Source organism: Triturus cristatus, chromosome 3_2 (genome assembly GCF_964204655.1).
Source record: "Triturus cristatus chromosome 3_2, aTriCri1.1, whole genome shotgun sequence".
Lineage (NCBI taxonomy): Eukaryota > Metazoa > Chordata > Amphibia > Caudata > Salamandridae > Triturus > Triturus cristatus.
This window is the reverse complement of record NC_140584.1, coordinates 405,717,562-405,739,377: the sequence shown is the minus strand read 5'-3', so window position 1 is coordinate 405,739,377 and position 21,816 is coordinate 405,717,562. Positions and strand designations below refer to the sequence as shown.

The 21,816-nt window shown below is 41.7% G+C and overlaps 1 protein-coding gene across 9 annotated transcripts in view; it reads left to right on the top strand.

The window, feature by feature from the left end:
• Positions 1–21,816, top strand: part of MAP7D1 (MAP7 domain containing 1) — a 267,976-nt gene that overhangs the window by 129,959 nt on the left and 116,201 nt on the right. For all 9 annotated transcript variants that reach the window (XM_085647958.1, XM_085647957.1, XM_085647956.1 and 6 more), the window contains exon 3: positions 20,291–20,359. In XM_085647958.1, coding sequence (XP_085504084.1) covers positions 20,291–20,359 — 69 coding nt within the window. The remainder of the gene's footprint in view (positions 1–20,290; positions 20,360–21,816) is intronic.

The following is a 21,816-nucleotide window of genomic DNA, read 5'->3' as shown; positions in this document are numbered from 1 at the left end:
TGCGCCGCCTCCTCCACGCTGGGAGGGAACTGCCCTATTTCTGAAGACAGTCCTTTTTTAAATATTTTTTTTATGCTGAATAGATCATGTGGTTTCTACTTTCTGCATTTATGTATTAGTCAGCTGTTTGGTGTGCGTGTTTTGTTTTGTTAGGTTTGGCAAAAACAATAGGTCTAGTTCTGTGATTATGGTGCTCCCTGAGCTGGTGTGGGATCCCGGAACATGGGACTCTTGTCGTATCTCATCGCATTTTTAGGTCTCGCCTGGCCCAGCGCATGCGCTGGTCTGGCGAGACTTATTGAGAGGGCTCCAAAAAGTGCTACCAGGCCAGCCTAGAGCTACAGTGCATGTGCGCGGGCGCTCGCGTCGCACTTTACTGCTATTACTTTCACTTTCGCGGCCGCTTTGAGGTTTGATCACGATCACTTTCGCCGTTTTGATGTTCTCCGTGAGGCTTCAATAGATTGCAGCAGTTAAACAACATTGGCATAGCCAATAGGTCTCGCTTTTGGGACCTTATAAGTGTTTAGTTATGCAACTGTTGCATGGCTAAACACTTATAAGGTTACAAAGGCGAGAACTATTGGCTATGCCAATGCTTGTTAGGACTGGGGCACGTCCAGTCGACGTCTGTGTCTGGCACTTGAGCACTCCCGCCAAAACTGCGACAGGCATTGTGCAACTCTATCAGAGTCCTTTCTTTCACCGCTGAGGCAAAGAGCACGAGGAGGTCATGTTGAATCCCACATTAAAATATGCGCCACAGCAGCACTATGGAAACACGCATTGTGATGTTTTTTGTTAAGAAAATGGGAGGGGATTCTGTATCATTCACACGTGTCCTCTGTTGAAGAACTTAATTTATATTGTGGAAAAGGGAAAGTGCTGAGGCTACAGCACTTAAATCCACTGGAGGTTGATGTGCATCTATTGTTAGGTATTTTATTTTGTCTTTTTTTTTTTAACCGAGGATCCTAACGTTGTACACGTGTAGTATACTATAAATAAAAAAATAAAAAAACACGAGTTGCACTTGAAAGACACTTCTGATACAACCGAGTGAACTGACCTAAATTACTTTTGATAAAATGACCGAGAATTAAAGTTTGAGGGCTGTGAACCATCAAACCCTTTGACAAAAAAGAATCCGTAAATGTGCTTTTTGTTAAAGACTAGAGTGGAATTTTGTTAGGGATGCCAGGCCCCAAGCACTTTCCAGAAATGTTACAAAATCGTGCAACAGTACGGATTCTGTCATTTTATTGGCAGTGCTCACTTCTAAACAGTGGGAGGAAAGCGTTTCAGCATGCTCTCCACTGCCCCACTCCAATATAATTCTTGCAAATGGTGCATAGTTAAAGCACTTTCAGGATTGATATTTTTAAATGAAGTGCAATTTGGAGTTTTTTGATGCTCCTTCTTCCATACTATTGAAAAAGAAAACCAAGATATCTGGCCCTAAAAGTAAACAAACGAGGTAATGAAGTGCTTTGCCGCGAGTAACCCGCTACTCCTAAACCAAAGATTAGAAGGGTAATAGTGGATTAGTAGATTTATTTATTTATTTATTTTTTGCTGCTTTCTTTTTTTTTTTTTCTTGCTCTGTGCATCAGTTGTTAGGTTTGTACTTTTGATTTTTGTGTTGTGTGTTTAGTAGAGTTTAGAGTTGGGACAGAATGATGGGAGTGGATTTGAAAGAGGAAATAGTAAGTTGTTTTTGTAAGTAGAGGTCGTGAGTGATGGGGGAAAAAATGGAAGGGAAATTTTGAGAACAATGTTTGGGGGTTCATAGTTGTCAAAAAGATTTGGGATGAGTCGGAGTGATGGGACAAAGGTTGAAAGGAGAATTTTATTATTATAATTTTTTTAAAGCTGAAATAAACTTAGGCACACACATATGCACATGACCGATATGTGTACAGAATATTTCACATGGTCTGACGTGCACCAATATATTGTGGAGAAATATGTATATTTTCATGCCATTTATTTGAGTTTGTGCCTGCTGATAAAACTCTAAACATGCACCTATATGTACCTAGAAGAAGCAATTATGACACTGTCTAAAAATGCACGTCTCGTGTGGTGTAATATACATTTACCCACTTGTATGAATGTGTGTGCTTCTAACAGGAAGCATAGTTTACCGTACAATGACACCTGTATAACCGCTTCATCTGTATACCGCGAGAAGCGTAGTTGGTCATGCCGGAGTATACTGTAGTGGTACGCTGTTGTGTTGTGAGTATAGCTGTCATGTGGGGAAGAGCCAGCTCGTGAGTAACCTTCTGAAGCCAAGATGGTTGTTAGAGCATCTTATATGTGTGGGAAGTGAATTCCATAGTTTGGCTGCTTTAAGCACGTCCTGTGAAACCTGTAACAACACTAACTCCCTAACCCTTCCGCTCCCTGTATTCTGCGTGCAATTTTTCCCAATTGACTTCAACATAAACATCAGGTTGATATGCAAACAAAATTTTGTTTCAAAACAATCATGAAGTTGCTTGATAACGTAAAATCCTAATGTGTACCTCCAAAGGAACATCAAAAAATGCCATAATTCTTCGTTACCTCAAACTTTTACTTCAAGGGTGGAGATTTTTTCAAAAACGTTCCGGGTGGTTGCCTATACTTTGGGACTGTATTCAGAATGTCAACTGACCCACCTCTGCCTGCCGTAGAGTAATACATAGGGCACAGAAGTGTTAAGTAGGCTTTTATTTGTCATATTCGGAAAAGTGTTGCAGTGGTGACCAAAACTGAAGCAAATTGAGTTTTCCATTCTTTGGCTTTTTGACATAAGATGTCTTCGGTCAACTGACCAAAAGTTATTAACTAATGCTAAATTGCTGTTCACGTGAAGGGGATATAGAAGATTTTGTGTCCAGGACTCTATTGTGCCGAATATATGCCCCCATGTCCAATGTAAATGATTTTAAATGTTTAAATTGATTTGCCTGTGTTTCCCATGCTGTCTTTGATAATCAGATTCCTACGAGTGAAGGGGTTTTGCATTATGCAGCACATAAACAAATCGAAAAAAAAATTCTCCTCGAAATATATTTCTTTTTTTTATTATTTAAAAACATGAGTCTTTTTGCTTCTTTCCGACCTCAAAGCTGTAAATTAATAAGAAACCTCTTGGTTCTTTTTGTGACCAGCTCAAAACTTCTCAGAATTTAGTCCATCGCTGGTGTCTTCAACTCCTTCTGTTTCACCCCATGTCTCAGTGTACCACCCATGGGCTCCTTATGCCCCTCCTCTTATGCATTGAACACGTACATTCTGTTTCCTTTGTGACCCTTCCAAGTCCTTAAAGTGTTCCTTGGGGTTCCTCTAGTGATCCTTCTCTTTGCATCAGTAAGCCTATGAACAAGCCCAATTGCTTAACTGAACTTTCTTCCCATTGCATTAACTCACAGTTAAGAGTTTGCCAATAGATGTTACCATAGTGCCCCCCGGAGACCAAAGTGACTGCCTCTGTCGCGACGGCCCTGCCTCTGTCGCGACGGCCCTGCCTCTGTCGCGACGGCCCTGCCTCTGTCGCGACGGCCCTGCCTCTGTCGCGACGGCCCTGCCTCTGTCGCGACGGCCCTGCCTCTGTCGCGACGGCCCTGCCTCTGTCATGACAGAACTTTAGCCGCAATGGCAGTGCCTCAGTCACACCAGTGCTGCTGAAGTCTCACAACGGCTGTACCTCATTTGTGACTTTGCTGCCTCGGTCATGAGAGTGCAGACTGTTAATCTGTTGCTCAAAGTCCTTATCCAGTTGTCCTTCCTTAGCCCGCTGTCACTGCACCTGTGTCTCCTGCCTGTCTCTGTTTGTAGTCCAATTAACTCACTGACGAATGTGGGCTCCTTTATAAGAGAGGGAGAAGGGAAGGTGTGCCCCCTGCCTGGACCTGGTGTACCGCTCATTACTGTAATGCCTGACATTTGATTGCCACCCATCAGACCCACTTTAATTTCTGTGGCAATGGTTAGTTTCCAGAAGACCTGTTACTTATGTACCAAATGCCGGCCTGTTAATTAAAAATCTGCACACCATAAGATTCTTGTAGCTCCATGACCGCTAATGAATGCCCCCTGCGGTACAGCTCCTGCTGCCTTCATCCCTGTAGCAGTGTGCAATATACAGCACTCTTGCAGTGAAGGACTCTGACTCCGCACTGCCCAATCAAAACCTGCTGAAGCCATTGGACTTGCATCATTAACTTTATTGGTGGTGTTTAATGTCTGCCACTGACTTAGTCTTTATTTTTCATCTTCAATTGCACCAGCTGTGTCTCGATTGCTTAATTTAAAAAAAGTGCAGGGCCCCAAAGTTTCTCTTAGGAGCCCTGCACCGGAGCTGTCAAATGGGGGCTGCTGACTAGCTACCCTCGATTCCCTCTCATACCTCATTCTTTTGCCATCCTGCACTTCCAGCTTCTTTATCTCACACTTGCAGGTGCTTTTTTCATTTCCTGAATTTCTCTTTCTCACCTTTTACTATCTTTCAGAAGCTGTCTCTTTTCTGTCTTTGTCTCTTATTTTGGTCAAAACCTGGTGATGAAAAATAAGTCGTGATCCACAAAAATCAGTGCTGGTGCCCACCACCTGTAACCACCCTCACAAATTCAGCACTGACACAGCCAGACCTTTTCCTTGGAGCCCTCTTTCTGGCACCCCAGTCACCACCTCTAAGCCAAGCCAACGCACCTCCTAAGAGAGCATCTGTCACCCCCATGGGGGCGACTACATGTTACATTGGTTGGGAGAGGCAACATTATAAAAATGAACATTTTGCCTATGGTTTTATATTTATTTAGATCTATCCCTCTAGAAGTGACGCAAGACCAGCTTCAACAATTGCAATCTCTCTGTACTAAATTCCTCTGGGCCTCTAGACGTGCTATAAGGTTTATGACTTTGCCAAGAGAGTGGGGGGGTGGTCGATACCCGATTTTACACTTTACTAGTAGGTTTGCTTTTTGTTAAAGATGCGAGTATTATTGACTGGGGAAGATGTTAGTAATGTAGCGGAGGCTCCCTCTTTTTTCCATTTGATGCTTGGTTCTGAGGTAAAGAACTGTTTGTTTAAGGAAAATGATGGTAGCTATTTTAAAAAGACACGGTTTAAAGTAGTGAAAGACGCTTTCAAGGTGTTAAAAAGTGTTCGGAAGCTGCTTATGGTGGAAGGGCTAACCTATACGCCTATGAATGCTTTCAAGATTCTCCCTCCTATTTTTTGGGATCGGTGGTGATACTGACCCACGGAACAGAGCCCTATTCAATTCATCTAACTTTATTGCTGGACTTTTAGCAAAATACAACCGTCTCACAAACTTTCTCATTTCAGTATGATGAACAGCCAGCATTCTAAAATGATGGAAAACACTATTACACACTTTTCTAGATAGACAAGCCAGAGAATGACCCTGCAAACCAGTATTCTCTCTCACTCTGCATGGATCTAGACTTTGAAGCACCTTAATCTTCTGTTTTACACTTTTTTTTACTATATTCTCTTAGAAACTCACGAAATTTATCAATAGATTCCTGACGCACAGTGCAAATACTACTACAATTCCAAGTGTACACTGGGGCTTTAGGACGTCTCCCCATAGCCTCATCCGCCATCACTTGTACCTCATCTCTTGGAACCATTATCTCCTTCTCCATTATGCAACCATTTTTCACTTCGTAAGCACGACCTCTGGTGTCAACTGCATGCAGCAAACTATTACTTTGAAAATAGCTCTCTTCATTAAAAAAAGGTTCACTACTTGAACTATGCATCCATTTTCCTAAAAACACTTTACAAAAGTTTGTTCTGTTCACTACTCTTTTCCTTTTGCTTTGTGATTTCAGTACATTAACCATTTTATCTAATGTACGCATCCTATTCAAAATTAAAATGAATAGTTTCCTTTTTAATTCTAATGCCTTTGCTGCAATGGCTTCAATTTCTTTTTTTCTCTTGTAAAATTTAGCCTTTTGCTTATATTTCTTCACATCCTTTATCAAATTGGACATAACTCTTCTCTGAAACATTTTTCTACGTATCTCTTTAAACGCTGTTTTTCTGTTTAAGTTAATCTTTTTAGTTGCAGAAGGTATATTTGCATTAACTAAATTCTCAATTTTTTCCTGTCCTTTTCTATTGAAAACATTCTTTCCAGTACAGACATTTTGTACATTTTTCCTTTTTTTGAATATGTTCTTTAAAAAATCTTTTGTCTGCTTACCAGAAGATTTTTTCTTTTTCCCAACATGAGCATCTCCAACTAACTTAGGTCCTCCAGTTGTCTTCAAATATAGGTTTTTTTTTTAGGTCTTTCTTTACTCTGGATTTTGTAGGCATCTTAAATTTTGTTCACTGCTCTTCAGCAATACCTGAAAAAAAATTAAAAAAAAATTCCATTATTTAATTTAAATATATTACTACATTTTTAATGTTATTTAGAAATCTTAAAATACTATAAACCCCTTTCCTATAAATGAAAATCACAATAACACCTTCACAAATTAAATATCTAAAAATAATTCCTGTGTGCACACAAAGTCATGCTTTGAAATTAGACAGAAAACGAAATTTCTTTGCCAATTGCAAAGCATACTTTCTACTACTTTTTAGGCAAGTGAAAAGTACTTTTACAGACTGACACATTATGAATCCACTTTTCAGATTCTTAAAAAAGCACATGTCCAAACTGCTTTTTCAGACCAGCACCATGTGTAACCTGGGTGACTGACTACACTCCAGCAAGGGCAACCAGCCTTAGTGATGCTGAATGTTTTTGCATTACTGACTGAAACCTCATACCCCACTCGCTTGTGAATACTGTGCATGATTCCACAGGGTAAGCAGCTGGGTGTGTGCTAAGAGTCTGCTTCTGCACAAAAAAATGGCTCCCCCTTTCCATCTAATGCAACTGTGAAATCACCAGAGCAATACGCAATAAATCTCTGCCTGTAATTCCTCTTTGCACACAGAGTCATGTTTTCATATTAGTCACAAAACGAAATTTCTTTGCCAATTTGAAAGCACACTTACTACTCTTTTTTTTTGGCAAGTGATAAACACTTTTACAGACTGACACATTTTGAATCCACTTTTCAGATTCTTAAAAAAGCACATGTCCAAACTGCTTTTTCAGACCAGCACCATGTGTAACCTGGGTGACTGACTACACTCCAGCAAGGGCAACCAGCCTTAGTGATGCTGAATGTTTTTGCATTACTGACTGAAACCTCAAACCCCACTCGCTTGTGAATACTGTGCATGATTCCACAGGGTAAGCAGCTGGGTGTGTGCTAAGAGTCTGCTTCTGCACAAAAAAATGGCTCCCCCTTTCCATCTAATGCAACTGTGAAATCACCAGAGCAATACGCAATAAATCTCTGCCTGTAATTCCTCTTTGCACACAGAGTCATGTTTTCATATTAGTCACAAAACGAAATTTCTTTGCCAATTTGAAAGCACACTTACTACTCTTTTTTTTGGCAAGTGATAAACACTTTTACAGACTGACACATTTTGAATCCACTTTTCTGATTCTTAAAAAAGCACATGTCCAAACTGCTTTTTCAGACCAGCACCATGTGTAACCTGGGTGACTGACTACACTCCAGCAAGGGCAACCAGCCTTAGTGATGCTGAATGTATTTGCATTACTGACTGAAACCTCAAACCCCACTCGCTTGTGAATACTGTGCATGATTCCACAGGGTAAGCAGCTGGGTGTGTGCTAAGAGTCTGCTTCTGCACAAAAAAATGGCTCCCCCTTTCCATCTAATGCAACTGTGAAATCACCAGAGCAATACGCAATAAATCTCTGCCTGTAATTCCTCTTTGCACACAGAGTCATGTTTTCATATTAGTCACAAAACGAAATTTCTTTGCCAATTTGAAAGCACACTTACTACTCTTTTTTTTTGGCAAGTATAAACACTTTTACAGACTGACACATTATGAATCCACTTTTCAGATTCTTAAAAAAGCACATGTCCAAACTGCTTTTTCAGACCAGCACCATGTGTAACCTGGGTGACTGACTACACTCCAGCAAGGGCAACCAGCCTTAGTGATGCTGAATGTTTTTGCATTACTGACTGAAACCTCAAACCCCACTCGCTTGTGAATACTGTGCATGATTCCACAGGGTAAGCAGCTGGGTGTGTGCTAAGAGTCTGCTTCTGCACAAAAAAATGGCTCCCCCTTTCCATCTAATGCAACTGTGAAATCACCAGAGCAATACGCAATAAATCTTTGCCTGTAATTCCTTTTTGCACACAGAGTCATGTTTTCATATTATTAACGATAATGGGGCAAACCCAGTAACCCTCAGAACCTGGGCGTAATAATGTATGCAAGAACAATGGTTCTGTCGGAAAATGAACGAACTAGCTTAATAGGTGCTGAATACACTTTTTCAATTATTAAGGACACACACAAAACCAAAGAAACAGGACAGAATCCAAGTCACTTGATAGAATGATATTAATTAATGTATCGAGAGCACCAAAATATTTACAGGGTAAACCAACCAAAAAACACATTCATAGTGAAACAATTGGTGAAACAGTGATAATTTGCACAAAACACATCACATGTAACGAATATGTACAATGGACAATACATAAACATAATCAACAAACAAGGTCCTATTAACAGTACATAAGCCACTTTAGGGTTCAATTTCCTTGCTGCATAAGTGGATTTGCATGAGACGCATAGGACATGTAACGTCGACGTTTCGACCCGAAGTAATTGTGCCAATTAGTATGCATCAAAGGGGGTCTTCATCAGGACAAGCGAGGTTGGGGACCTGTAAGCGAAAGAGTTTGGTGTCAGGGCAGTGTGTGCGTCACATGTAAAGGGAATAATTAATTTCCCAATTACAGTCAATTAGCTCACCTGGGGAACCGACTTAATTATGAGGAAAAGGATTCCTGTTGTCTCTAATGCAGATGGCCAACATCAAATGTGAGAAAAATATTCAACTCCTGCAAGAAATTAAAGAGGAGGGGCTGTTGTAAAGACTCGACAGGCTGCGTTTGGAGATAATTAAAACATACCTGTTTGCAAGCAAGAAGCACATACCTGTGAGACGGTGATATTTGATTTAGAAGGGAAAGTGGTGCTGTCTCTACAATCGCCACGTACTGTGAACATAAAGGATAGAGGCGTTGCTGAGAAATTGAACAAGGTAATCATTACGAAACAAGATGCCTTTGTATGCATCAACTTAATGTAGAGAGGGGTGTAACTGAGGTATAAGACAGTCAAAGGCCCGTAGTCCTTAAACAAAGTCGGGCCAACCTAGAGGCATATTACATATCCAATGCACGGAGATATAGAGTACTGGTTGTGCCGGGCGCAAAAGCGCGACATTAAACATACATGGTATTGCCGCATATTAGTGTCATAACGTTCTAGTAGACCAAATACCCATATGCGAGTGAAATCAACAGAATTAGGGGTATTGCCGTGTATTATTGTCATAACGTTCTAGTGGACCAAATACCCATATGCGAGTAAAGTGACATTAATTGCAAGTGGTGTTTCGGTTACGGCTACTAACATGGTATTGCCGCATATTAGTGTCATAACGTTCTAGTAGACCAAATACCCATATGCGAGTGAAATCAACAGAATTAGGGGTATTGCCGTGTGTTATTGTCATAACGTTCTAGTGGACCAAATACCCATAAGTGAGTAAAGTGACATTAATTGCAAGTGGTGTTTCGGTTACGGCTACTAAGGTTCAAGCGGTGAACGTGACAGCGGGACGCCGACTTACTTCAAGTCCGTGAATGGACAACTTGTTCCGTCAACGGCTCAGCTGCAACTGACAGCGAGCTCACGCCAGAGCTGACTATATGACGTAGTGGGGGCCGTGGGCGTGCGGCTGCCGGAATGAATCAGCAAAAAGGGGAAAACCTGGAATGGATTTTTGAGGGGGCTCGCACGGAATACTTAAGAACAGAGAGAATCAGTGGGTTTTAAAAGTATAACAGAGGTATTAAGCAATTGAACGTGTTCGATACGATTTTTTGATGCACTAATGCGGTGAATGCGGATGTGCTTTTGAGGGGGCTCGCACGAAATGCTTAAGAACAGAGAGAATCAGTGTGTTTTAAATATATGACAGAGGTATTATGCAAGCGAACGTGTTCGATACGAATACGGTGAATGCGGATGTGCTTCCAAAAATCAGGCTTGGCAGATATAGGAATTTACATGTTTCAGTGTTCACGAACATATCATCTGTTACGAGCTAGGTGTACAGACATTATGAATGACATTTTCCAAAATCACATGACAATGATAATAGCATACGGCATATTGAGCCCTATATGTATAATATGATGGAATTTTTTTTTTAAAATCCTACACAAAACTAAAGTTACAGATATTGTACATGTAAATATCACAATTTAAGCCAAATTCACATCCCATGTCAATAATGCTGGCATAAGGCACAAAGAAGCCTACACATATGTTACGTTGAAAAAAATGAAACATACTCAGGACAAGATTACTGGATGTATACCCAGTAATACATCTACTAGAGAATCTTCAAACAGATCAAGAATGAAGTTTAGAGTTTGCTCATTTGTAAGTAAGTCTCCTCATGCTCATTCAGCCCGGAGTTAGTGGCATCAAGGAGATGGATCCAACGGCACTCCTTATAATTAAGAGAAGTGCCCATGTTACCGCCCCTTCTGTGTAGTGTAACTTTCTCCAGCACCCACCACTCTAGATCCTGGTGTGTGTGTCTTGTGTTCGTGTAGTGTTCAACGAGTGGAGCCCCAAGGGATTTACATTTGATCCTACTCTGATGTTGTTGGATCCTATTTTTGACTTTTTGTGTGGTTTGGCCTACATATATCAAACTGCACGGACATCTAATGGCATAAATCACATTTTGGTTGTTGCAGTTTGAAAAGTGGTTAAGAGAATAGGTCTTTCCCAAGTGATTGAAACTAGTTCCAACCTTGGTGTTTGAACAGACCTTGCAGTGACCACACTTGTGATGTCCTTGGATTTGTGGTAGTTGTAGCAGAGATCTTATGTTGGGTGTGGGTGGGGGTTCAAGGTACGAGGATACTACAAAGTCCTTAACGTTTTTAGCACGTTTAAACGCAAACATAGGGGCTTCGGAATAACCAATATCTGGTCCCACCAAATTCCAATATTTCTTAATGACTTTGTTGATCTCATTACTTCTGGTGTTGAATGTTGTAACACAAATTAATCGCTCAATTTCTTCATTTTTGGGTTGCACCTCAAGAAGCGTTTCTCTAGGCCTGTACCAGGCCCTTTTGCGTGATCTATTCAGCAGTCCCTTTTGTTGATTATGTTTATGTATTGTCCATTGTACATATTCGTTACATGTGATGTGTTTTGTGCAAATTATCACTGTTTCACCAATTGTTTCACTATGAATGTGTTTTTTGGTTGGTTTACCCTGTAAATATTTTGGTGCTCTCGATACATTAATTAATATCATTCTATCAAGTGACTTGGATTCTGTCCTGTTTCTTTGGTTTTGTGTGTCCTTAATAATTGAAAAAGTGTATTCAGCACCTATTAAGCTAGTTCGTACATGTTTTCATATTAGTCACAAAACGAAATTTCTTTGCCAATTTGAAAGCACACTTACTACTCTTTTTTTTGGCAAGTGATAAACACTTTTACAGACTGACACATTTTGAATCCACTTTTTAGATTCTTAAAAAAGCACATGTCCAAACTGCTTTTTCAGACCAGCACCATGTGTAACCTGGGTGACTGCCTACACTCCAGCAAGGGCAACCAGCCTTACTGATGCTGTATGTATTTGCATTACTGAGTGCAACCTCAAACCCTTAAAGTATTCCTTATTTTTACCAGTACACCTTAATTTATCGTGAAAACATAGTCCATATTATTTTACATGTTCCTCACATTTAAATTTCTCCCAAAACAGAAAATGATAAACACAACTTCAACAAAAGGAATTCCATTTCTATTATTCATTTCTTAATTTACCATATACATCCCCTCTCAAACTCTAAACTCACCTTTAAAATTAGTTAGCTGTGAAAGAAATGTGGCACTCAAACAGCAGATTATCAGAGCCAGGATCTCTGTTCTTTACACCTCTCGCCTCTCAGCAGAACCAGATAATGGCAAACTTTCCCTCTCTTTTTCCACACATATACATGTTAATTTCAAATCTCAGTGCTTCCCCCTTTTTAGGTCGAGGACTACCGGTCTGCCGAAGGCAGAACCGGAAGTCGGAAGATTTAATGTTTCCTAGAGTGGCTATTTAGCCCGCCTCTCTTTTTGCTTCTCCTCCATTGGCTGGCTTCCTAAACGGAGGCCCGCCATTGGAGGAGAGAGCCGTCCCTCCAAATAGGCTCCGTCTTTTTCAGATTCGGGGGCGTTTTCCTTGCTGTTCTTTCCACTTTTTAGCCACGCCCTTTTAGAACGGCAGGAACACGCCCCCGAATCCGAAAAAGTTTCGAAGTTTCCATCCGCCATTTTTTTTGCTATCGTTTGGCCGGCCGTGAGGATCTTCTTGCTGTTGTGCGTCGAGGACATGAGGTAATGCCTTTTCTCCTTTCCTCTCCTCGCCGTTTAAAATGATTCTATGTTTGTATTTCTTGATGGATATTAAGCGACAATGACGCATCCTGAGTTGCATAATAAACAATAAAGCATTGGGCCGCCTGAAAAGGGACATTCATTTTCCCGTGTAGCCCTCCCTCTTTCTTTGTCAAATGCTGGCATTATGCTTTTCGTACAAGACAAGGGTCATTGAACAAACTAAAGCAATGCGAGGGAATAATATTATTCATATAATCAAAGTTGATTGTAAAACATAATCCTCCGCCATAAAATGTAGTGCCACGAAAAGCGGCCCGGGAGCCTCGAAGCACGTGTATTCCTGTGGTCACGACTTTTTTTTGGCACAATGAGTCGGGTAGTAGTTGATGAAAAACAATACATTTTTAAATGATTCTCGAGAAAATGTCTACTTAAAGGATCAGAGAAGATAATATTTGGATAATGCAGGTACCCCCCCCCCCCCCCCCCAACCAGCCACCGTTTTGCTTATAGGATGTGGCGCCGGAGGGGGTAGTCCTTCCTTTTGGGGTGCAGCCGCAGCACTTCCGCATGTTTTCTGTATTTACCACAAACGCCACCCTCTCTCGCAGTAGAATAGGAGTAACGGGATTGGAAAAAGCACCTTCACGTGTCGTCTGTCCGGCTTTGTTGAGCAGTGCACCCTTCACCCCCACGCTCATTACTAATTGAAGGAGCACGAGTGTTGGTCACAGCCTAGGTCGACCTAGGAAACTACACGCGCTGCACCCCCTGTTAGAGATGAAAACATCTCGGATGAGAGAACACAGAGGCCCGCCCGACTTTACCCAGGATTTAAATCTGAGGATCATTCTGGTGTTTATAGAACACAGGAATCGCACATGACATGCTATGACAGAGATTGCACATATAGCCACTTGGACAGATTCTTTGGCAGGCAGACTGCCGGGTGGATGCAGGGATTGGCGGGGAGAGAAATAAAAAAATCGGTAGATTTGTAGTCTGATTCTTAGACGGTTAATATATTCATAGGTTCTTAAAAGTGACAGCTGAAAATAGTTGGTTGTATGGACAGAAATACAAAGATTGGAGTGCATAAATACACGTAGAGAGGCATAACTAGAAAATAATACATAAATAAATAATAATACTTCTAATAAGTGGACAGATGCAGAATCTGTAAGTGGTGGGCTGCAAAGAAGCCAACTTTAATAAAAAACACTATGTACTGCAAACTGCAGGAGAAATTGGCTGGCGCCCAGGGTACAGCTGGAGGCCAAGCAAGGCTTCCGGCACGTCGGAAGTAGGGAGTCCAGGAGGCTCGGAGGATGCCGCTTAGAACAGTCTCTGGCCCTCCTTCCAGTGCTGCGCCGCCTCCTCCACGCTGGGAGGGAACTGCCCTATTTCTGAAGACAGTCCTTTTTTAAATATTTTTTTTATGCTGAATAGATCATGTGGTTTCTACTTTCTGCATTTATGTATTAGTCAGCTGTTTGGTGTGCGTGTTTTGTTTTGTTAGGTTTGGCAAAAACAATAGGTCTAGTTCTGTGATTATGGTGCTCCCTGAGCTGGTGTGGGATCCCGGAACATGGGACTCTTGTCGTATCTCATCGCATTTTTAGGTCTCGCCTGGCCCAGCGCATGCGCTGGTCTGGCGAGACTTATTGAGAGGGCTCCAAAAAGTGCTACCAGGCCAGCCTAGAGCTACAGTGCATGTGCGTGGGCGCGCGCGTCGCACTTTACTGCTATTACTTTCACTTTCGCGGCCGCGCGGCCGCTTTGAGGTTTGATCACGATCACTTTCGCCGTTTTGATGTTCTCCGTGAGGCTTCAATAGATTGCAGCAGTTAAACAACATTGGCATAGCCAATAGGTCTTCGTTTTGGGACCTTATAAGTGTTTAGTTATGCAACTGTTGCATGGCTAAACACTTATAAGGTTACAAAGGCGAGAACTATTGGCTATGCCAATGCTTGTTAGGACTGGGGCACGTCCAGTCGACGTCTGTGTCTGGCACTTGAGCACTCCCGCCAAAACTGCGACAGGCATTGTGCAACTCTATCAGAGTCCTTTCTTTCACCGCTGAGGCAAAGAGCACGAGGAGGTCATGTTGAATCCCACATTAAAATATGCGCCACAGCAGCACTATGGAAACACGCATTGTGATGTTTTTTTGTTAAGAAAATGGGAGGGGATTCTGTATCATTCACACGTGTCCTCTGTTGAAGAACTTAATTTATATTGTGGAAAAGGGAAAGTGCTGAGGCTACAGCACTTAAATCCACTGGAGGTTGATGTGCATCTATTGTTAGGTATTTTATTTTGTCTTTTTTTTTTAACCGAGGATCCTAACGTTGTACACGTGTAGTATACTATAAATAAAAAAATAAAAAAACACGAGTTGCACTTGAAAGACACTTCTGATACAACCGAGTGAACTGACCTAAATTACTTTTGATAAAATGACCGAGAATTAAAGTTTGAGGGCTGTGAACCATCAAACCCTTTGACAAAAAAGAATCCGTAAATGTGCTTTTTGTTAAAGACTAGAGTGGAATTTTGTTAGGGATGCCAGGCCCCAAGCACTTTCCAGAAATGTTACAAAATCGTGCAACAGTACGGATTCTGTCATTTTATTGGCAGTGCTCACTTCTAAACAGTGGGAGGAAAGCGTTTCAGCATGCTCTCCACTGCCCCACTCCAATATAATTCTTGCAAATGGTGCATAGTTAAAGCACTTTCAGGATTGATATTTTTAAATGAAGTGCAATTTGGAGTTTTTTGATGCTCCTTCTTCCATACTATTGAAAAAGAAAACCAAGATATCTGGCCCTAAAAGTAAACAAACGAGGTAATGAAGTGCTTTGCCGCGAGTAACCCGCTACTCCTAAACCAAAGATTAGAAGGGTAATAGTGGATTAGTAGATTTATTTATTTATTTATTTTTTGCTGCTTTCTTTTTTTTTTTTTCTTGCTCTGTGCATCAGTTGTTAGGTTTGTACTTTTGATTTTTGTGTTGTGTGTTTAGTAGAGTTTAGAGTTGGGACAGAATGATGGGAGTGGATTTGAAAGAGGAAATAGTAAGTTGTTTTTTGTAAGTAGAGGTCGTGAGTGATGGGGGAAAAAATGGAAGGGAAATTTTGAGAACAATGTTTGGGGGTTCATAGTTGTCAAAAAGATTTGGGATGAGTCGGAGTGATGGGACAAAGGTTGAAAGGAGAATTTTATTATTATAATTTTTTTAAAGCTGAAATAAACTTAGGCACACACATATGCACATGACCGATATGTGTACAGAATATTTCACATGGTCTGACGTGCACCAATATATTGTGGAGAAATATGTATATTTTCATGCCATTTATTTGAGTTTGTGCCTGCTGATAAAACTCTAAACATGCACCTATATGTACCTAGAAGAAGCAATTATGACACTGTCTAAAAATGCACGTCTCGTGTGGTGTAATATACATTTACCCACTTGTATGAATGTGTGTGCTTCTAACAGGAAGCATAGTTTACCGTACAATGACACCTGTATAACCGCTTCATCTGTATACCGCGAGAAGCGTAGTTGGTCATGCCGGAGTATACTGTAGTGGTACGCTGTTGTGTTGTGAGTATAGCTGTCATGTGGGGAAGAGCCAGCTCGTGAGTAACCTTCTGAAGCCAAGATGGTTGTTAGAGCATCTTATATGTGTGGGAAGTGAATTCCATAGTTTGGCTGCTTTAAGCACGTCCTGTGAAACCTGTAACAACACTAACTCCCTAACCCTTCCGCTCCCTGTATTCTGCGTGCAATTTTTCCCAATTGACTTCAACATAAACATCAGGTTGATATGCAAACAAAATTTTGTTTCAAAACAATCATGAAGTTGCTTGATAACGTAAAATCCTAATGTGTACCTCCAAAGGAACATCAAAAAATGCCATAATTCTTCGTTACCTCAAACTTTTACTTCAAGGGTGGAGATTTTTTCAAAAACGTTCCGGGTGGTTGCCTATACTTTGGGACTGTATTCAGAATGTCAACTGACCCACCTCTGCCTGCCGTAGGGTAATACATAGGGCACAGAAGTGTTAAGTAGGCTTTTATTTGTCATATTCGGAAAAGTGTTGCAGTGGTGACCAAAACTGAAGCAAATTGAGTTTTCCATTCTTTGGCTTTTTGACATAAGATGTCTTCGGTCAACTGACCAAAAGTTATTAACTAATGCTAAATTGCTGTTCACGTGAAGGGGATATAGAAGATTTTGTGTCCAGGACTCTATTGTGCCGAATATATGCCCCCATGTCCAATGTAAATGATTTTAAATGTTTAAATTGATTTGCCTGTGTTTCCCATGCTGTCTTTGATAATCAGATTCCTACGAGTGAAGGGGTTTTGCATTATGCAGCACATAAACAAATCGAAAAAAAAATTCTCCTCGAAATATATTTCTTTTTTTTATTATTTAAAAACATGAGTCTTTTTGCTTCTTTCCGACCTCAAAGCTGTAAATTAATAAGAAACCTCTTGGTTCTTTTTGTGACCAGCTCAAAACTTCTCAGAATTTAGTCCATCGCTGGTGTCTTCAACTCCTTCTGTTTCACCCCATGTCTCAGTGTACCACCCATGGGCTCCTTATGCCCCTCCTCTTATGCATTGAACACGTACATTCTGTTTCCTTTGTGACCCTTCCAAGTCCTTAAAGTGTTCCTTGGGGTTCCTCTAGTGATCCTTCTCTTTGCATCAGTAAGCCTATGAACAAGCCCAATTGCTTAACTGAACTTTCTTCCCATTGCATTAACTCACAGTTAAGAGTTTGCCAATAGATGTTACCATAGTGCCCCCCGGAGACCAAAGTGACTGCCTCTGTCGCGACGGCCCTGCCTCTGTCGCGACGGCCCTGCCTCTGTCGCGACGGCCCTGCCTCTGTCGCGACGGCCCTGCCTCTGTCGCGACGGCCCTGCCTCTGTCGCGACGGCCCTGCCTCTGTCGCGACGGCTCTGCCTCTGTCGCGACGGCTCTGCCTCTGTCGCGACGGCTCTGCCTCTGTCGCGACGGCTCTGCCTCTGTCGCGACGGCTCTGCCTCTGTCATGACAGAACTTTAGCCGCAATGGCAGTGCCTCAGTCACACCAGTGCTGCTGAAGTCTCACAACGGCTGTACCTCATTTGTGACTTTGCTGCCTCGGTCATGAGAGTGCAGACTGTTAATCTGTTGCTCAAAGTCCTTATCCAGTTGTCCTTCCTTAGCCCGCTGTCACTGCACCTGTGTCTCCTGCCTGTCTCTGTTTGTAGTCCAATTAACTCACTGACGAATGTGGGCTCCTTTATAAGAGAGGGAGAAGGGAAGGTGTGCCCCCTGCCTGGACCTGGTGTACAGCTCATTACTGTAATGCCTGACATTTGATTGCCACCCATCAGACCCACTTTAATTTCTGTGGCAATGGTTAGTTTCCAGAAGACCTGTTACTTATGTACCAAATGCCGGCCTGTTAATTAAAAATCTGCACACCATAAGATTCTTGTAGCTCCATGACCGCTAATGAATGCCCCCTGCGGTACAGCTCCTGCTGCCTTCATCCCTGTAGCAGTGTGCAATATACAGCACTCTTGCAGTGAAGGACTCTGACTCCGCACTGCCCAATCAAAACCTGCTGAAGCCATTGGACTTGCATCATTAACTTTATTGGTGGTGTTTAATGTCTGCCACTGACTTAGTCTTTATTTTTCATCTTCAATTGCACCAGCTGTGTCTCGATTGCTTAATTTAAAAAAAGTGCAGGGCCCCAAAGTTTCTCTTAGGAGCCCTGCACCGGAGCTGTCAAATGGGGGCTGCTGACTAGCTACCCTCGATTCCCTCTCATACCTCATTCTTTTGCCATCCTGCACTTCCAGCTTCTTTATCTCACACTTGCAGGTGCTTTTTTCATTTCCTGAATTTCTCTTTCTCACCTTTTACTATCTTTCAGAAGCTGTCTCTTTTCTGTCTTTGTCTCTTATTTTGGTCAAAACCTGGTGATGAAAAATAAGTCGTGATCCACAAAAATCAGTGCTGGTGCCCACCACCTGTAACCACCCTCACAAATTCAGCACTGACACAGCCAGACCTTTTCCTTGGAGCCCTCTTTCTGGCACCCCAGTCACCACCTCTAAGCCAAGCCAACGCACCTCCTAAGAGAGCATCTGTCACCCCCATGGGGGCGACTACATGTTACATTGGTTGGGAGAGGCAACATTATAAAAATGAACATTTTGCCTATGGTTTTATATTTATTTAGATCTATCCCTCTAGAAGTGACGCAAGACCAGCTTCAACAATTGCAATCTCTCTGTACTAAATTCCTCTGGGCCTCTAGACGTGCTATAAGGTTTATGACTTTGCCAAGAGAGTGGGGGGGTGGTCGATACCCGATTTTACACTTTACTACTAGGTTTGCTTTTTGTTAAAGATGCGAGTATTATTGACTGGGGAAGAGGTTAGTAATGTAGCGGAGGCTCCCTCTTTTTTCCATTTGATGCTTGGTTCTGAGGTAAAGAACTGTTTGAGGAAATTGATGGTAGCTATTTTAAAAAGACACGGTTTAAAGTAGTGAAAGACGCTTTCAAGGTGTGGAAAAGTGTTCGGAAGCTGCTTATGGGGGAAGGGCTAACATATACGCCTACGAATGCTTTCAAGATTCTCCCTCCTATTTTTTGGGATCGGGTGGCATTAAGCTGGAGAAATAAAGGTATTCTGCAGATTGGAGATTTTTATGAGGCTGGGGGGCTCTTCCCTAACTATTTGGATTTAGCCAAGCAATATAATTTACCTAAAACACATTTTTTAAAGTTTCTGCAAGTTCGGGACTTTCTTGCGCGGAAAAACTTGGTGTTGTCTCCGAATCAATTTATTGAAAGTATTAGGCGCCCGGAGAAAATAGGGGTGCTATACAGGATTTTTCTATCAGTTAGGGCAGACGACCTGGAGAAACACAATATTCAATGGTCTAATGTGTTAGGGGAACATGGCATTTCTATAGAGAAAGCTATTATAATGTCTAGGGAAATTCTATTATCTGCTAATTTGAGAACTCGGTTCTTTAAAACTGCTTTTAATTTATACTATACTCCAGCTTGGATGTCAAAATGGCGGGAGATATATGATGGCAAATGTTTTCGATGTGGGGGGGATAGTGCGGATAGCCTGCATGTCTTTTATAGTTGTAGCAAACTGTCTAGGTATGTGATGGACATTGAGAAATTTTTGTCAGAGATCACTGGGACACCCATCACAATTACCCCAGCTATAATGTTGTTAGGTATTGGCAAGGACTTAGAAAAAGGGATGCCTATGTTTAAACATCGCTATTTAATTTTTATTGCAATGGTTGTAGCTCGATTGTGTATCGCTGCTGATTGGCTTCAGCCTGAGCCTCCCCCTGTCGAGCGTTTGCGTGTGCTAAAATATATTATCTATTTAATTTAGAATTTAGTTTATATGCGGCAAAAGGTGCAAAGAAACGCATGATTGGTATGTGTATCTGGGGGCATTCGTTGATCATATCATTGTTGTATATTTGATGTATTGTGTTTTGATACTGTGGAGCAATAAATAAAAAATGAATAAAAAAAGAGCATCCGTGACCCCGGCTAGTCCTCTGTTCCAACGCCTTGTCGGTTGTGTAACTTGTGCAGTGCAACTATATACTGACCAACTATTAATTCTTTGTTGTCCCCTAGACGCCCAAAAAGCAGAAGAAAGGCAAAAGCTTGCAAAGGAACGAAGGGAAGAGAGAGCAAAATACCTTGGTAAGTCCCAGCAGTTTATTCCAGGGGCAGGCAGTTGTGGAATACATTTATATTTACCCGATATATCGCTTTACAATTAAGTGTTAAAGGTATAATGTAAGAATTACTATGTTTAAATGACGTGCCACTGAATTGTGGTCCCAACGAAATTAAGGGGGAAAAGTACCCTTTCACACAGTTTGGTAGAAGAAGGCAGATGTAACCGGGGTCCGGAAGGCACCCAAAGCCACCAAACATTTCAGCAGATCTGCCAGCTTGGAAGCCTTTTATTTCACCATGTGAGCGAAGGAAGGGGGCGGGGGGATAAAGCCTGGAAATGGGGGGGGAGCTTTCAGGTCTCCGCAGACTGAGCTGGTATGGATGGTCATGTGAGAGGCCAGGCTTGGACACGTGTGGGGTGACCTCTCCTTCGCATGCCACAAGCATAAAAGGTTACTGAAGCTGCCTGCCATTTGTGACCTATGATTTCAAAAGAACAGAGGCTCCACGTGTGAGCCTGAAATCCACTATGGGTAGGGAGGCCCGGCTTACTTAGGGTTCATGGGGTGACGGTCTGTGAAGAAGCAATATCGTGCGACCCATGGTGGTGCCCTGTGAGTTGGTCGGTCTGAGCCACTGTACCTGCTCACTAGTGATAGATAGGGCACTGGTTTGTAAACTATATTTTATTGTACAATTAAAGCATTGTAATTGGGACCGGATACTGGCTAAAATTAGTGTGCATGTCCTATAACTGATTCCCGCACTTGAGGCACACAGCTATTTTTTTCTTTTCCCCTAAATTTATTTTGCCAACATTCCCCGAAATAGTTTTTTTAAGTAAAATGAGCTGTACACTTTTTATTTTGTGAAATATCTGGCAATAATCCCAATATTACAACAATTTTCACGTAAACTCTCAATCTGTATATTGCTTTCAATTCATGTTTCCTAATCGGCAATGTTTGTGGCCAGGAATGGTAGGAATAATCTTCTGGTACTGTTGCGCAGAGTCACCTTCTGCTTAGAGGAGGAGACGGATAGGAAAAGCGTAGAATGTAGAAAATACTTACAGCTATAGTAGCAGAAATGATTCATTTACTTACGAAGAACTTAAAAGGAATGGTTACACAGAAGATTAATTTATTCAGAGCAAGTGATAATGGTGTTGAACTGTACAACAATTTGGCAAATAATATCACATTCCATCAATGCGAGTGGCAGGATTACTGGCCGTATCATTTGTTGGTGGAACCGGTGTTCGACTAGCAGAATCTGTAGCGCTCTTACATCGTTCATATGATGATTTTGTCCAATTGGCTCGTGAGATCCAGTTGCACTCCCATGGTGCACTTCCAGTGAAGGATTGCTTTTGTGTTTTTAGTTTTCTTGAAAAATGCAATTTCACGAAGGGTGTTGGAGCACCAAAGGGGGTGTTGGCCTCCTAAACCAACCAGTTTCTGGGCAAGATGTTTCAG